General features: G+C 37.5%; 1 protein-coding gene across 2 annotated transcripts in view; it reads left to right on the plus strand.

Moving 5' to 3' along the window:
* Nucleotides 1-18,246, plus strand: part of olfm2a (olfactomedin 2a) — a 57,198-nt gene that overhangs the window by 15,877 nt on the left and 23,075 nt on the right. The window contains exon 1 of one of the 2 annotated variants that reach the window (XM_038287973.1): nt 13,581-13,724. The exons of the other annotated variant lie outside the window; for it this stretch is intronic. Within the exon in view, the coding sequence (XP_038143901.1) occupies nt 13,581-13,724 (144 nt within the window). Of the gene's footprint in view, nt 1-13,580; nt 13,725-18,246 lie in introns of those variants that run through there. 2 annotated transcript variants of the gene reach the window in all.

Below are 18,246 nucleotides of genomic sequence, written 5' to 3' on the forward strand. Positions count from 1 at the left end.
TCGCTGATTTTGTTCCGCTCACTGGCAGCAACCCTCCTTGCAGATTGTCGTTAATTAGCTCTACATCACTTAATCAATACGAACGTGACAAAACAATGGCATGTGCATCCTGTCTCTCGGCCGACGGAGATGCTGGAAGCAGCAGGAATAAAGGACTAGTGTTGACAAACGCGACATGAGAGGGAAATGATCTTGAGTGACATCTTTGTCAGAGCAGAAGGAGGTGTGTGTCGCAGGGGGGACAACAAAGCAAGAAGACATGATCTTAGAAAAACCTGCTACTATGACAACTTGAATGTACACTTCTTTATTGACATTGCATGCTTAAGTATGACATATTTTAACAATAATGCTGCTTTACAAGGTGTACGGGTTGAAGTATTTACTTCTATTATGCATATATATATATATATCCAAACACTGTTACATTCCTTGGCATCAGACATGTTTCAGCGACATATATGTAATGTGATGAGTAACTAGTCAGAATTGCTCTCTGTCTGTAAGCTTTATTGCTCTTGGCTACCTGCCCCCTCCTCCTAAGCTCTCAATTTCTACTCATCCCAGTAAGAGCAGAAGCTTGCAATGAGTTATTGAGGCCTCCTTTAGAAAAGAGCACCTCTTACTTGTCAGGCACATTTTTTTTTCTTGGTAGGTTATAGATCTCTGTTTGCTTCCATACCTACATCTGTCTTAAGTCCTGACCATATCCCAACACCAACATCTTGATAAAGTAAGATCCACTTTTGGGGGTGCTAAATTATGTGTAAAACCCCTATTTAAATGAGGATTTGTTGTGTGAACTGTTTAGGAAAACAGAGTGGACAGGATTTATTTTGTGCATCCAAAAGGCAGCCACAATTTGCAACAACACTGTTGTGTTTATTTAATTGATATTGGTAGTTAGAGGTAAATAGAAGGGACCCTTTTATATGAAATAGGATAAATAATCACACCTTAATATCTATACATTTACTTTGAAATGCAAATATGGCCGAATAGCGATGGAAAGCAATGTCACTTCATCAACGTAAAGAAAAAACCTGTTTGTTTTCCTGCACTTGTTCTTCAAAAAATATTCAACAACTGCATTATAGACAAAAGAGAAAACAATAAAAAAAAATCAGCACCACAAATGTGTGAACAGTCATGATAAGAAAGCAACATTCACAGTGAAGCTACTGATTTCTTATTAAAAAAAATAAAGACAGTTAACCACTGATTAATACAGAGATTTTAGCACTCTGTGGACAAAGAGCACTTTAATCAGGGCTGCAGTGTGTTTTATAGTCCATGATTCAGAGACAGACTTGTTGCAAGCTACTTCTTTGCATGATCTGGCAATAATGGTGATTAAAGGCTTGACATGGTGATGCAACATCCCCACTGCCCTCTTATGGTTGCATTGGGGTGCAAACTGCACACTGTGCAAGTGCATGATTTTACAGTAAATTCAAAATGTTCCTGCAAACAAAAATAGACTTACATGTTGTTTTTTGTTTGCTAGTCTATTTTCTAAGTTTGCTAGTCTAATATTTAAGTATGCAGGACCTTTTGGGCTTGCTAATAAATCATGTATTTAGATGGCATTTGTACCCCTTTGCCATCGTATGTATGTATGTATGTATGTATGTATACATTGTCAATAGGAGATATGGCTCTACTATATTTGTTTCTGATATTTCAGATACAGTATGTTGATGCAGTCAGTCAGATTCTTTCTCTCCTGTATGTCAGTTTACTTATGCTCCCTATCCAATACCATGGCAGACATCTATTGTGTGCAAGTTTTCAACTGGGATAAATAGAGACACTGATAGAGAATAGAGAAAAAGTATTTCAAATGTTTTAATATTGGTGGTGGTAAGTGATTGCATTTTAATATTCTCTTCCCAGTATTTTGCATGTTCTGCTAATCAGTACATGGCTGGCATATTCATGAAGATAAACACCTTTTGCGCCTATTGTTTTCTAATTTTAGAGACACAAACTCTATGTGCAGCTGGTTAGCAGATAGATTGTACACATGATATTTAGATTGAATGTGTTTTTATACATGCAATCTGTGTATTCTAAGATTCACAATATATCCTTGAATAAAACCAAGCTTTTGTGAATTCTGTCTTGCAAGTTAAACAATGTAGCATTTTTATGAAGTTCTAAGATTATTGTTAACTCCTGCTCCTTCTTTAATGCAAGGTATTTGTAATGAATATATCACACTAGTAGCCTGAATGTTTTGTGAATCGATTGTTTATGGAGGCTTAGGGAATAGCCACTAAACTATGTGGAAATCAGAAATCAAGCACTTAACATGAGTATCTATCGAAAAATGAAAAATTGTGCCTATGAAAGGTAAAAAATTGCTTCACCTTTCTCTTGCTAAATGGAATATTAATATGAGGAATGACCTTTCGGATATTTTGTCTGCCCTCAGATCAGTGCAACTCAAACATCATTATTAATCCAACAGATGAGTGTATGTTGACTCTGCAGGGCATTCACATTGTCAGTGCATTTGCCACAAAGTGGGTCCACATTTTGTGACTTAATATACACAGCAATCTGTTAATATTTTAAGGGGGGGTTAATATGTTTACAGTTCTATACTTTGCACCTGCTTAATGCTTCCTTTGTCTGTGACAGATTCCCTTTCATTATCTATTGCAACCCACATTAATGTAAAACAGGACTCTAAGGTCTACTCTATTTTCCTCCTACAACCCCTCTCTCGCTCATGACACTTCTCATCTCACACCTGACTTACTCCACACCAGTCAACATTCATATGAACTTCTCATTTCCTCTCTCTATACCAATTTCTACGGTTTGTTAATACTTTTCTCTCTGTTTGCTCATGTAATGAGTCAATAGATTGGTTGCTCCTCATTTCTGGCATAGACTTGACCGATTATGAAGCTTTGTCAGTGGCCTCCTTTCAGGAAAATGAAGAAAATAGATAGCATAGCACTTTTCACTTGTATAAATAACCCTTCCATTTCACAAATAAAGCAAAACCACATTATACCATGCTCGTTTGTTTATCTAAAAGTTTCTGTTTTCAATTTTGCCCACAACTCTCTTTGGTTGTAAATATAATATTCAGTTAGGGTCTGTTTTGGGATTTCTCTCTGCTGCTCACTCTGCTTGTGTTGCACTAATAATGTCTCCCTAATTAAATGTTCCTGCTTCTCTGAGCATTAATGACCTGGAGACAGAGGATGCAAATGGAGGTTACAGTGTGAGCCTCGCCGATGAGGCTGGACACTGCAGGCTGGTTTTGTCCCCTCATTACTAATGTTTGGCTTGTAGCTGATGGCTTCTTGTCATTTTGTTCCCCTGACTTTTTGCAGTAAATAGCATTATGCTCCAAAACCCATGCTGTAGACTGTAATTGGCAGGATCTCACCACTCCTCTCCACTCCTGTTAGTTTTGCTGTTGCAGACATGGCAGAAAACAGACAAGATGTAAACTCATCACCTCAGGGAGTTTCAAATACAACATTCATGCTTTTTTTAGATGTCCTCGCTGTCTATCTCTCTGCTTCTCATGAAAATCACAGTCTCCTTCACAATCTCTTCCATCTTCTGTTATTTTTTGACTTGTTTTTCTTGTGCAACCTACTCTTATGATCAGCCAATCGCAGTCAATCCTATGCTGTAACTGAGACATATGTCAGCTGTGACATTTTTTCATCACGTCTCAATAAACATGGTATATTGCATCTGAGAACAATAATCCATGTGCAATTGTATAAGAGCATTCTCCTGAAACAAAACAGCTTGACACCAATAATCAAGCATTAAAAAAAAAAAAAAAAAAAAAAAAAAAAAAAAAAAAAAACGTATTTCCTCGTGAACTGTAGCCTTCTTCCACAACCAGGTGTGTTTTATTAACTGGGCTGTTGGACACTGATGCCCCAATGAGGGCACTAAAGATGATGCCTGAACAGTGATTCATTTTATTGGGGTCTGATTTAGAAAAAAACAACAACCAAACGATACTGACCAGCACCTAAACTGAATGAAAAGCATTTTAAAGAAATTAGGAATCTGTGTTTGAACTTTACTGCCTGCTCCCTGTCAGCAATTATTTCTTTTATAGAAATTGCTTTCCCTGTGTAATAAAGAGAACTTTTGATTAATTGGGTGGGAGCAAAAGGTCAGAAAATGGCAATGACATTTTGTTTTGTGAACAATCATTGGTAACTTTTTTTAAGCCATCATGGAGACAGAAAGAGAGTATTGTAATAATGCATGTGAAGTCAATTGCATCTCTGCATGTCTTTGACTCACATTGTGATGGTAATTTCGCCATGCATATTTGTTTCAAGACCGCTGCAGTGAATTGTATTTAGCTGGTGCTTCTGGCATGAAAAGGGTGCGGAATGGGAAGCCATGCTGTGCTGTAGAATGCACAGCTGCTGATTGGTGCATGTAGATCTTTTGTATTGCTTTGATCAGAGTTTTTCTTTGACAAGCCTGAGGCAGGAAGTGGTGCTTTGCTGGATGTCTGATTAAGCTATCTGAGATTTGAACATGTGCGGTTTGTCATACAAAATATGCCACAAATAATACTGTATAAGTTGCCATGGGCTGATGAGATTGTAATCAAGGGAGCAATCAAGAGCAATCAATCTTTGTATGAATACAAATTAAATGTAAGTTATGAGGAATATACTCATTGTCCTATTCTTTGGACTAAGCTAAAATGTTTAATTAATGGTATTGGGAAATATGTGATTAAGTTTATCAAATAAAAGCTATGAATATTTTTTTTCTACTGTTAGACTGTAGCACAGTCATTATTTTTTCAAATATCAAGCATCTGTGGTGTTTACCTTCAGAAAAAATGAATTTTTTAAAAGAAATAAAACTCTTCAATCAATAGACAGAGAAATAGGACGCATTTGATTCTTTTTGGAAAAAAGCTAGATGTGCGATTATTTGGTGTGGCATGAATGTGCCTTATTGTGCTCACCAGAGGTTTTTTAAACCATAAAGGTTACACTTACTAAAGGTGCAACATGTGTGTTTATTCATTATAGTTCATGCATTCTTACACATTGAATTCTACACAACTTTTTTCAGATAAGAAGGACAGGGTTTTGCCTGGAAATGCCTCCTACAGCAAATATGAACTGCTGATTCAAGTTGTTGTGTGTTTTTTTGTTGTTGTTTATCTCGATAAAGCCACCATGCATAGCAAAGAACAGGTCACTCGCACAATACTGTGATGACCAACATCCCACAGTACTGTAGACATTTCACATCTTAATGGGGAGAGAGAGAGAGCAAAGTACTGATGCATACACACACAGATATACATAGGCATTTAAATGTCACGTTTCCTAAACACAGTGCCTTTTTCTCACTAAAAACATTTTAAATATTTAAATTATTTCTGTGATGAAATTCCAACATCTATTCTGCAAGCCACATTCACAACATCATGCTTTAAATGCTGTCAGTAAGATGTGGGCTGTAAATTTGTAAGACATACTTCATTTGTGGTAAATGCACTCAACTGAACAATTTGAATAGGATGTGTTATCCTTTCATTATTCATGTCTTTTTGAATTGACTGTATGTTAAAGCCCTCCTGTTGCTTTATTGACTGTATACTATAGGGGCTGAGTTTCCACTGTCCAAGGCCCATAGGAAGCATAGAATCAACACTTAATGCTGAATGCACAGTTGTCTTCTGACCTGAACCTCAAAATGCAGTTTATTTATAAAATTTAAATAGTTGCCATGGAAATAAGGTCATGCTTTGTTTAAGAGGATTTTGATCTTAATGCTTTTAGAAGGCTGTGGGCCTCATTGTCCATCAGCTAATTAATTAATAATGACTCAGAGAAATAGCCAGTGTTCTTAGAACAAAATGACTCCAGCTTCTTTCAGTTGGGAAATACTACTCATTTTCTGTGTTTGCTGTCTCTATTATAATAGAATCAGCATCAGACTAACATTGGGTCCTAAGCTTAGGTGTAATTTGCTTCTGTATGATTGCTTTAAATTTGTAGACAGATGTGCCTTTTTGCTTTGTAACACTGTGGGAGAGCTTGGTATTATCTGCTCCAGAGTATTGTTTTCTCACCCAGAGCTTGTTTCTATGGCCCCAGGGCTTCGTGGTGCTCTACTGCCATCCATGGGTGTGCACAAATGCTGCCTTTTCACTCTTTAGTGGGCATTTTCACTATTTGAACTGATTTAAAATGCCCTTTATATTGCATACCCCAGGTCATTAGCATTTCAGTCCTTTATAGATGTTTATTGGAAGGAACGATGATGTGTATAGAATGGTAAAGCACTTAATAATTGCATAACATATAATTATAAAGATGTTGGAAACATACTATGTAGTGCTAATGCATGTATAAGCTTGCAGCAACATGGGTACAATGAATATATCAAGAAAAAAAAATCAAACTTCTTAACAGAAAGGATAGAATCTGCAGATGATATTTTATCCACAAGGACGTGTGAAAAAAATGTGGGAGGAAAGGGGAGGGTAAATGCTAAGGAAATAATAGAGGGGGACAGAGCAAGAAGAACAGCTCATATAGACACTGAAATGTTGCAGTGAAATTAAGATGGCTGGTTATTAAAGTAGAAATTCGAAACAATGTGTCGGTCAGGAAGATTCATGAAATGTATTAAATGAATTCAGGTTAAATGGCTGGCTCCTTTGATGACCGATATCTAGTGATAGTGTGTTCTGAATGCAGATTCCGTGATTAGTCAGTCGATGGGCAGAGTCTTGAATCCATTGAGTTATGACAGATTGTCACCATCAAGCTGTCGTTATGCTCATCCTTTTTTTTTTTGTCCATCAGTCTGCAGGAGATGGCATCTGACCTGCGCTCTGTGAAGGGAATTTTAAATAGACCAGCACCTCTAGACAAGAAAGGCAAGAAAAGCAATCATCAGTTTTTATAATAAATTACTAATTACTCTTGATAGTATGTCTTTTTTTAACCAGTTTTAAAGTCTGAGTGTATAAATGCAGTTTGGTTTAGGAATAATTTATTTTCTAATGTGGTTTACTCTGACTCTGAAAATGCCAATCCTATCTTTTTAGTAAACAATTATGGAAGCCGCTCTGCTTCCCATTTGCTCCAAATTATCTGTCAGTTTTCTATTAATTCAGTTGATGTATGCAGCACTTATTCTCAAGCTCAAGAAACTTTACAGTTCAAATTCATATCCGTTTTTGTATACAAAGAACAGATTAGTGTTTAAGGATGCTGCTAACCGAACAAGTACATTAATCAAGAGTAGTCATTCTATTCAAACAGGACTGCAAAGTATAAAAATACCACACCAGTAAACACACTGAGATGGCTGTGTTCTGCATTTTAGAATTCATTCTGTTCCAAAATAACCTTTACAGTTCAGCTTTGAGTTTATAGCATGTGATAGAAATGAATATCAGGTTTCCAGTTAAAGAATTTCTTTTTTTTTTTATTCAATGGCTATTTTTTGTCAATGATGGCTCAGTAATGAGTAGTTCCCATTGTGAGTTCCTGACCAAGTTTACTGAAAACAAATTCATTGTTGAAGGATATTTAAATTCATATCTAAATCTTTGCTGCCACCCAGTGAAATTAAATGTCTATAACTACATTCATTTTGGAGGGTGTGTTAAGGAAAATGGTTAAACAAGTTCAAAACCAAGCCTTGCAATCTAAAATAATTTGAGTTAAAAATCTTTTCCACCGATGATTTTTAATTAAAAAGTATTTCATTAAATATAGTATTATTCTATTTATTCATGTTATCACTTATAACTGCTTTAGATTATACCATACATTTCATATGCAACAAATATAACCTGAGTAAACTCAAAATGCATAATTCAAATAATGTTTTTATTTATTAGGGAAAAAAGCTATGCAACCAAACAGGACCCCATATAAAAAAGTTATTGCTCCCCTAAAATCTAATAGCTGCTTATAAGAAACTTGGCGGGAACAACTGCTTTTAAGTTTATTTTATAGAGTTGGCAGATACTTTCATCAGAGCAACTTAAAAACAATATACCAATATAGTTAATACCGAAGCTAATAATTTGCTACTCAGAAGGAAGACCATTAATCAGGCTCTGTCAGGGTGACAGTTCAGAAAAACGTGCTGCAGGCATGGGTGGTGCATTAAGGGATTGAAGTAAAAAGAGCAGGAAGTTCTAGAGTTCTAGGATAGGTGTTAGGAGATGCTTTCTGAGAGTTACTTGAATACAGACAGGGACACCCTTGTTCTGGTTTGCACATTGTTATCACAAACTGGCAATTTAGTTTTTTATTCTTGCATTGTTCTGGAGAAATGTTGGCCAACTCATTTTAAAAAATTCGTTTTTATTCCATCTTTGACATTTTTTTAAAGATGAAAAGCATGATTGGAGACCAGACTTTTTCTGGCCACTTCAAAAGATTCATTATTTTGTCTTTGGGGGTCATTGCAATTGCTGGTGTGCAGTGGATCATGTTCCATTCCGTGAACATTCCCTGCTTCCCTTTCTGGTGAACAGCAGAACGATTTGTTCCCTCAATTATGGTATATTGTCAAAACCTGAAGTGGAAAATATCTCAAGCCTAACACACTGCTACCATCATGTTTGACCTTTTGTATGATTACCTTTTTTTCTGAAATGACTCTCACTATAGATGTAAAGGATTGTACATGTGCATGTTTGTTTTGTGGTATAAAATAAATCGGGACATAAAGAGTTGCTCCTTTAGATCTCTTCTTTGGCTACGTTTTTTTTTTTTCCCAGACAAATTAAGTCAAAGCTGTACTTAAAGGAATAGTACACCCAAAACATGATTAGCCTTCATTTTCTACTCACCCCCATGCTGAACAACACTCTGGAGTACTTTTTTGATATCTCAAATGCATCTGGACATTCAAATAATGGAGGTCTATGGTGCCCGAGGCAGAAAGGTCCATAAAAGTCCACAAAAAACGTGTCAATATTCCTCCATACTGCTCGTCCAATGTATTCCAAGTGTCCTGAGTTGGTAGCGTCCATAATTTACTCGAAACAAAGTCATTTAGAATGTTTTTAGAGCATAAACAGTAGTGTATAGGATTTCCTGAAAGCGCGCGCCTGCGAGTTCACGACCCTACTGAAACCGCGGCAGACCAAACCAGATGAAAGTGCGCATTCAGCTCGGCAAAGAACTCATGCTCTTCCTCAACACTGAAGTCCTCAGACATTTTTCTTTCGTTGTTTCTTTCTTTGCACAGGTAAACAGCACATTTCTTCTTCTACGCTTGCATTATCAGCAGAGCAGACGCTGAATGTGCACTTTCATCTGGTTTGGTCTGCCGGCTTCCGTAGCGTCCTGAACGCGCTGGCGCGCGCTTTCAGGAAATCCTATACACTACTGTTTATGCTCTAAAAACATTCTAAATGACTTAGTTTCGAGTAAATTATGGACGCTACCAACTCAGGACACTTGGAATACATTGGACGAGCAGTATGGAGGAATATTGACACGTTTTTTGTGGACTTTTATGGACCTTTCTGCCTCGGGCACCATAGACCTCCATTATTTGAATGTCAGCAGACAGCAAGAAGCCTCCCAGATCTCCAGATGCATTTGAGATATCAAAAAAGTACTCCAGAGTGTTGTTCAGCATGGGGGTGAGTAGAAAATGAAGGCTAATCATGTTTTGGGTGTACTATTCCTTTAAGAACTTTCAGTTTTGGTCAAATTTGGCTCCACCCAGTGGACAAAAGCTGTATTATTTTGCCTGAAGGAAGACAACATTTCCCATGCGGACCAGCATGGTAAAGACCATAACGTGGTAAAATCCTGATCTCCTGGTCGCCCGCAGTTGGACTAAACTGAAATTTCTGTCTCCAGTGGCAGTTTGAAAGATATATAGATCCCAACAGGAGTGTACTGCATTGCCTGAATATCAACCATGGACAATTTGCACAAATATGCAGGCTGTGTCCGAATGTCCTCAATCACTCAATCCACCCCTCAATCACCATATACAGTGGGGGCTCTATGGTGGGCTTAATAGAGAACTCAGTTAATTGATCGTTCGGACAATTTATCGCTTTTCACTTCCCGTTGGTCATGTGACTCCTGCTACCCGCACTCTACCTGCGCCATTTTTGTTCTTTCTTGCCAACAAAGCAAATCCCATGATGCTTTGCGAGAAGAGCTCTTGCAAAGCATTCTGGGATTAATCTGCTTGACTAGTGACCATGGCTGTGCTCGAATTTATGGGCTGTGTCTGCCTGGACTGGATCCTTCATAGTCCGTGAAAATAAGGAGACCGGAACAGTTTTGGCTGTGAATTCAAACAGGTCTAGCCTTCGGTGGCTTTTACCACTGTATGCTCTTTCGCTTAGCAATCGTGACAGTTGACACACAAAGCAGGAAAAGAATGAGTACTAAACTTTTCAAATTTTTATTGTAAAGTGAACAAAGACTATACTCATGAGAATACAGAGTGGAATAAAGGTGACAACCACCGGGAGCATGAACAAATAAAAGCAAATGTAGTTATATTTACCTTAGCCAGTTAAATAACATGCTACTGTCATTTTGCACATCTCTTATTTTGCTTTTATTTCAAAATATCAATTACTGTAAAAATGTCCATAGCTGTATATTGGTTATTTATTCTCCAGGTGCACAGTTTTATATTGCTAAAACACTTTACAGTACAGTATTTTTATTGTTCATCTTATAACTCTTTACTTAGACTTAGACAGACTTTGTTGTCATTTTGTACACACCTGTGCATACAAAAATAAATTTTGTTCAGTACAGCTCTCATGACATTTTCTTTTTATAAAGTACAGCCGTGATAAAGGTAAGCAGCAGTGAAATGTAAACATACGACTGTATATTAGTTACAGATCCAACATTCAGTTTTTTTGAATAAAACTCTCCACTATTATGTTATTCTTATACATATTTCTAAGGTCCACATTTGTGTGCATTTATTTCTATAATGTTTTTACTGTTGTTAACCAATATTTCCCCATTGCGGGAAAATAAAGGGATTTTCTAATTTATTCTATTCTTTAAAAGGGGTAGAAAGATAGAAGTAAATCCTAAGAATGTTTGTATAAAAAATATCCTATTTTCAACAACAAAAAGTACTTAGTTAAGCAAATTTTGTAAAATAGCAATTAGAAAATAAAAATCATATCAGATTTATAGTCCCCATACTGCAGATATATTACGCGCCGCACTATGATGTAATCGGCCTTCAAATCTGCCCTTCGGAGGACGCATTTCATTAATTCGAACTCAGCCCATGGATGACCGCTACTTTTTAAGGTGAATTGTGGGAAATTTTGAGTCCACTACTTTTTCAGCCACCCGATATTTGGACACTTATTTAAAATGCAGTAACTCCTATATATTGCTCTACATATTGGTTAGGGCAAAGTCACTGCCAAAGTCTGTAAGGGAAACAGTCGCATCAACTTTCTTCTTTATAGCAAATGGGGAAAGGTGGAAGGGATGCATGCCATTAAGCAGCCTGCATATTTGTAGTTGTTTTGTTTGTGTGGGTTACTGCCACACTCTAAGGTCATGACTGAGGTCTCATTCAGGTAGTTGTACGTCGATGTATAATCACAAAAATTATGAAAAAGTTTTATGAAGGCTGAAAAGTTACTTAGCTTTGGTTTAAAGCAAACAGTATAGTAATACATTTTTGGCATGGGTCAAGCAGCTTTTGATAGTTTTTTTTCCCCTTTAATAAAGGAAATCACTTAAAAAATACCTTTTGTATTTCCTTGGGTTATTTATGTCTCAAATCAAAAAAAATTATTTGATTGATAGAACCCAAGGGACGAGAAATCAGCAAGTATTAAATACTATCTTTTCTGATTTCTTCTCAATCAGCAAAGTCATCTTATGTGATTTTTTTTTTTTTTTGCAATTTCCCTTGGTAACCACAAGGGGGCAGTATTGATGCAATAATAGGAAAGCATATAATGTGCAGCCAGCAGGTGAGCTGGAGTTTGACTTGGAACACAGAAAGCGATTTCTCTTCATATCACTTCAGCACAGAAGAATCCATGTCAGTCACCCTGCAGCACAGTTTGCCCCCCCAACACCCCCACCACCACCACACACATTCAACTGACAAACTGAATAAGTCAGCAGACCCTCAAAAGAGCAAGATAACAAGCTGACCATCTCCTTATGTCTTAGTTTGCATTTTGTCATCATTATGTGTTAAAAAAAGAAAACCACCAGTAAAATTTCTGACCAAAAAAAAGGTAATGAAAAAATTGTACGCTCTGTGAAGTTATTTCAGGCACAGCTTTCCTTAAATCTACACGATCATAGTGTACTTCAAAACAAATGTTTGTCTTTTCTAAAATATGCAGAGAACGCTTTAAAGGGTAGTCCCAGATGTAAGCATATACCATATGTCAAGTGCTTTATGAAATGTCCAAACTGTGCTTATGTAGTTCAACAGAAGCATAAAAAACCTGCATATAAAGGAAGGCATGCTAGCTTATGTTTGTCTTATAAAAGTAAATGTAAAAGCAAAATACAGCACTTATATCATTCACAAAAACCCTGTAATATAAGGTAGTAATTTTATAGGGGGGGGGTTACACTTTAATTTGATAGTAATTCAACCCTCTTCAAGCTCATTTTTATGCTATGAAAATAGTGACTTACGAGGGAATACGGCTCTGCGACTTCCTTATGACAGAACAGAGCAGGTGTGTAAAGTGAATGTATAGAATATATAACAGTGTCGGCTGCCGGCACATCTATACTGTCATAAAGCACAAATGATAGATGAGCTGTCAGAAGCAGCAGTAGGCAGAAGCACCTGGATCTCTCCCATTTTTAATACCATGCCAAACCAGCTGTCCAGCTTTCATATCTATCACGCTGTATCCTCTATTCCGCACAGACAGGGTAATTAGACTGCAGGAAAGTCTGCTGTGAAAAGGATGGCAATCAGATGCCCTGGGCACCCACATGTCACATAGCATAGAGAACAGATCAGCGCCCTTAAATCAGTCTCTCTCCATTCAACAGACATGCATGCACACTCACACACCTTATCAGACACACTCAAAAAAAATCTTTGAGTCATAAAACAACAACCAAATGTCAGAGAAAAAGAGAGGGAAGGGACAGACTGGGAACATGCATGCAAAAACAGAGCAGAGGCTTATTGGGAGGGGATGAGATGGAGAGGGAGCCAATGCGCAGCTCTGCATCTTGAGGAGGAGAGAGGGTGGCGAGAGAGAAAGTGGGAGGGAAGCTGAGGCAGTCACTCTGAGAGGAAAGGTTCCCAGTGTGATGATGTTGGATGTGAACTGCTCTTCTCTGACCGGTCTCTGCTTCCACTGTTTGGCCGAGCAAGAGCATGTAAATAAGATAGTTTTGCTTAACTTATTCTGAGGGATTTGCTGCTGCTCCACCTGAGCAGAGGCTGACTGGCTTGTTAGTGTCCCCAAGCTGTCTGCAGCAGAGGTGGGGGGGGAGTTGACTAAAGCCGAGGTCTAGGCTAGGGCAGGGCAGGGCTGACTGTTGGGCCATTTGAGCCAGGCCCCACAGGAGGAAAAAATGACTGTTCCTATGCTTAAGATCGGGGCAGTGCTCAGCACTATGGCCATGGTGACCAACTGGATGTCTCAGACGCTGCCTTCCATAGTGGGACTCAATGGGACAACCGTATCAAGAGGGGGCACTTCAGAAAGGATTGTTAGTGTGAGTATGTCTTATTTTACTTCATGCAGCTTTATATGCACTCAGTGTTTTTCTTCATGCATGTCCTTGGAAATCAAGAAGAATATTCAAAAGATGACAAAACAAATGAGTGAGAGCAGAAGAGAATCATAAAAAAATAGATAATGAAGTTGGTATGTATGTTTTCATTATTAGCTAAAGAAAACTGCTGTGACAGAGGTGAAGTTTACATATGAATGGTAGACCAAGAGTCTGAGTCAGAGAGGTTGCTGTATCAAAAGCAACACATGATTCAATTAGATCTACATCTGAGATATGAAATGTACATGAGGCAGAATTGGATCTGGGCATGTGAGCGATGAAGAATGCAACCATGAAAAATGTGGTAAACCATCTGGTTTTGTGGGGCTGATGGGAGGTGGAGAGATTAAGTGAGTGATGTTCGGGCTGATGTTGTATGTCAGTCAGCTCCAGGGAGGGACAGACGGTTCTTCTATCCAAGGTTTGGGTGGCAAAGACTTTAGACAATTTTACTATTTTCCATGTGCCCCATTCCTTTACTTTGCCTTTTAATGCTCTCTTTTTGAATACCGGTATATCTGTGACCTTAAAGTAATTTTGAAAGTTGAGGAATAGGACCTTACAGTATCAATGGACTGTGGACTGTCTGCATTTATGTCCAAAGGTTTAATTTTACTATTTTAGAGCTACAATATATTCAGTGCTCATTTGTGTCAACTTGAATGCCTTTTCTTCTAAGCCGAGTGAGTTTTTATGGCATCTTACCCATTAGCCAAATGCCCTGATCTGTTGAAATGACAGAAATTGAATATCCCAAGAGGTGATGACCATCTGGATATACATCTATGGAGGCATTTGTGCACATTTGTAGTAGAGTATGCACGTACAAGTGTTCAGATGTTCAATCTATCTCTGAGACATTTGGGTCTCAAGGGTGAAAGTCCGTCTGTTTTATGAGAATGCTTTTTTTAATCATAACAACCATCTGCCACTTTTATATCTTTGTTCTACCATGAAAAATTATCTGGGAGGATTTACTCAAAAAATATCTGAATTCTTATTTCGGTCTCTAACATATATGTGTTTGGCATTGTCTTTTTTTCTTTTTTTAAGAAAATTAATTTACAAAATCTTACGTTAAGTCCACACCTTTCCCTGATTAACCATACATTTAGGTTACAACATTCCATGCAGAACAAAACTCTTCAACCCATTCTATCTTAAACCCATTCCTATTAAAACTCCGAACATATAGCTTAATATTTGCATTTCATAATAAATAACAAAATTATCATACATTATCATGAGTGCATGCTGGCTTTGGGGAAATTACCAGGCATAACCAGTGGCAGAACAAAACTTCCCACATTCACTTTGAGAAATTAAAGTTACAGTATTTAGAAGAGTTTGATGCTGTGAGGAACATCTGCATTATAAAATACTTTTGTGATAGAAAACATGTTTGCTTTGTGACAGGAATATTCTTACCTGACAAACAATTGCGGTGTATAAAGCAGTTATTTATTGTAAAAAAAAGCCTTGCCTCAAAATCCCATCAATATTAACGAGACGTTTGCCCCAGATGATCTTACAAGCAGGCGTGAGTCACAAAATGTTTCGAGCTACAATCAAAGATAATCGGGCTGCTTTCTTGTGATGGTCTTGTGTTGGCGTGCCAGTGGCTGTTAGCTGGCTACTCCCCACTCTGGTGCTCATGCCTGCTGCTCTCTGCATCGTCCCTGCTAAGAGCTATTTTCAAAGTCTGCTTCGCTTGTTTGCTGTGCTTGTTTTCTCACCAGCTGATTTAAGAACACAGCTGACTGAGTATATGTATGCCTTTCTGCAATGGCACTGAGCACAACCTATGCCTGGATGGTTTTACATGTCTGGGTAGTGCAAACCTGTGTATGTTTTTGAGGGGAAAATTCTTAGAACCCAAAGACTTATATTAAACAAGCATAATCACATACAAAGACCTCTGTAGGCTTTAAAGAACAAAATGTATTCTTATCAATTCATTTAAGTTTATTTAGTATATAGCACCAATTCATAACACATGTCATCTCAAGGCAGTTTACAGAGATTAGATCATACAGTCAAAGTTTTCTATCTGAGGAAAACCAGCTGATTGCACCGAATCCAGAATTTGAAAGCAATCCCTCAAACCAAGCATGCTTGTAGCGACAGGGGAGAGGAAAACTCCCCTTTAACAGGGAGAAACCTTAAGCAGAACCAGGCTCAGTGTGAGCGGCCATCTGCCAAGGTCGACTGCGTTTAAAGGAGACACAAGCAGACAGAAAAAGAAGCAGAAATACGGAAGTTAACTGTCAACCAGCTTCACAGGCGGTCCCATCCAAGAAACACACAGCCAGGCAGACAAGCTCTGAGCCAGTTCCCATGTCAGAGAATGAAGAGAGCACATACAGTTAGTCACAGTCAGAGAAACTGGACTACACTGAAAAACATTGTTCTTACAAAAGAATTGTCTTCTATTTTCTTTAAACAACAGTCAAAGATCACAGAGTAAATGCAAACCTATTTTATTTTTTTAAGGGGAAAAGGCTTTTTAAATCCACCCTGCACATTTTGTGAATAAATAACTTTCCCAAAACCCCCCACCACTACAACAATCATGGCAGTGATAAAATAATGATTAGGGTAGACTTAACTGCTTTAAATTTGAGTTGACTTTTTCTAAACCTAGATTTCTGCCTCTCACTGAAAATCCTGAAGCAGAAAGCCCGGCCAATCAGCCTTTGACCTTAGGCACAGCAGCGTTACAGGAAATTTTAATTCCTGTGGTGTAACTTCGTCTTGTTTCAAAACTATCAAGTGTTGTTTATTTATAACATTCTCCAAAAAATTTTTATCACAACTTTTTCAGTGAAGTAAAGAGCTGTTGACGCTTATTGCACACGCTTGATTGCATTTGTTGTCTGATAATCTGAAATATGAAAGTTTGCCAAATAGTAAGAAATAAGAAACCGATTAGATATTAAACACTTTTTCACGGTGCAGTTTTTAAATGCTTTGTTAATCCATAGACAATGTGAAATTGAAGCAACTTTAATTTATTGAGTTTTGTGAGAGTGCTAGAGCTAGAAGCCCTTAGGTGATTCATTGGGAACTGCTGAGCTTTTAAAGTTCAGTAACATTGGTTTTAGTTTGTCCAGTATAGGAAAAATCTGCTTGTGGAAATTTAGTCCTCTTACATACTAACAACTGTGAAAAACATCACCTAAGGCTACTTAGGATGTTTTCAAATTGATAGGTGTAATAAACACGATGTTAAATACTTAAATTACCATTGAAAGCCTAGATAATTACAGTAAATCAGAAAAAATCATTTTTACAATCAAACAAGAACATCAAGAGAATCGTTTTATCTTTTTTTCCTATTTTTTTCTAATAAAACCTCCTTAATAATATCCATTTCAACATTGTCTTTCTAAAAACAGGCAGTAGTTCAGGTTAAAACAGAACAAGTGAGAGGAACCTAAATCTGTGGCATTCATACATGTATAATCAGTATTTCAATCAAAATCAGTGAGGCAAAACATCTGAAGCAAGATGTTTCTGCCTCACTGAGATGAGACGTCCTTTCAAATATTCAGAAAGATCATGCTGTTACGTTTCCGGTCATTCAGCACGACTGCTGGTCCTTAAAATATATTTTTTTATTCAATTGGTTTCCTTTTCTACAGTTGCCCAATATATAAGGCAACTGTAGAATTGCACTAATTTTCCCTATCTGTCATTATTAGATATGTCTAAAATCACACCATTTCAAAGTTTGCACAATTGTTTATAATGTGTTATGTAATTTTTTTAATGCTGAAAGAAACAGTATGTAGGGCTTGATTTGTTTTGGTGTGCTAAAAACATAAAGGTGTGCTGATTTCCAAACTAAAAATAGACTGTTTGCTGTGCCAAGATAAGAGAGCCTACTGAATGTATTCCAGTAAACCAAAACACAGTTGATTTTGGGGTATTTTAGTTGATGGATGGATGGATGGATGGATGGATGGATGGATGGATGGATGGATGGATGGAAGGAAGGAAGGAAGGAAGGAAGGAAGGAAGGAAGGAAGGAAGGAAGGAAGGAAGGAAGGAAGGAAGGAAGGAAGGAAGGAAGGAAGGAAGGAAGGAAGGAAGGAAGGAAGGAAGGAAGGAAGGAAGGAAGGAAGGAAGGAATCTTTGACAAAAGAATATGTGACTTGCTTCAATTTCAAGAAATAATGTCTGCTAAAAGGAATAAACCATTTCTTTTTGGGAATGCAGGGCAGTATTTTGCTAAATCCAACTGGCCCAGAGCATCTTAGCAGACGTAAAATATTGTGGATGTTCCTTCATGCTTTGAGTTTTATTGCCTCTATTTCTGGGGTCTTAGAATGATGGAAATTGTATGAGTTTAAAGATAATATAATTGACCTCAGCCACCCAGCTTTAGAAGAGAAGGGTACAAAGATCTAACATCATTACGCAAGTTAACCATAGAAAGCTTTTAAAGGCTGCTGGCCAT

Source organism: Cyprinodon tularosa, unplaced genomic scaffold, assembly GCF_016077235.1.
Source record: "Cyprinodon tularosa strain WSP-4 unplaced genomic scaffold, ASM1607723v1 ctg246, whole genome shotgun sequence".
Classification (NCBI taxonomy): Eukaryota; Metazoa; Chordata; class Actinopteri; order Cyprinodontiformes; family Cyprinodontidae; genus Cyprinodon; species Cyprinodon tularosa.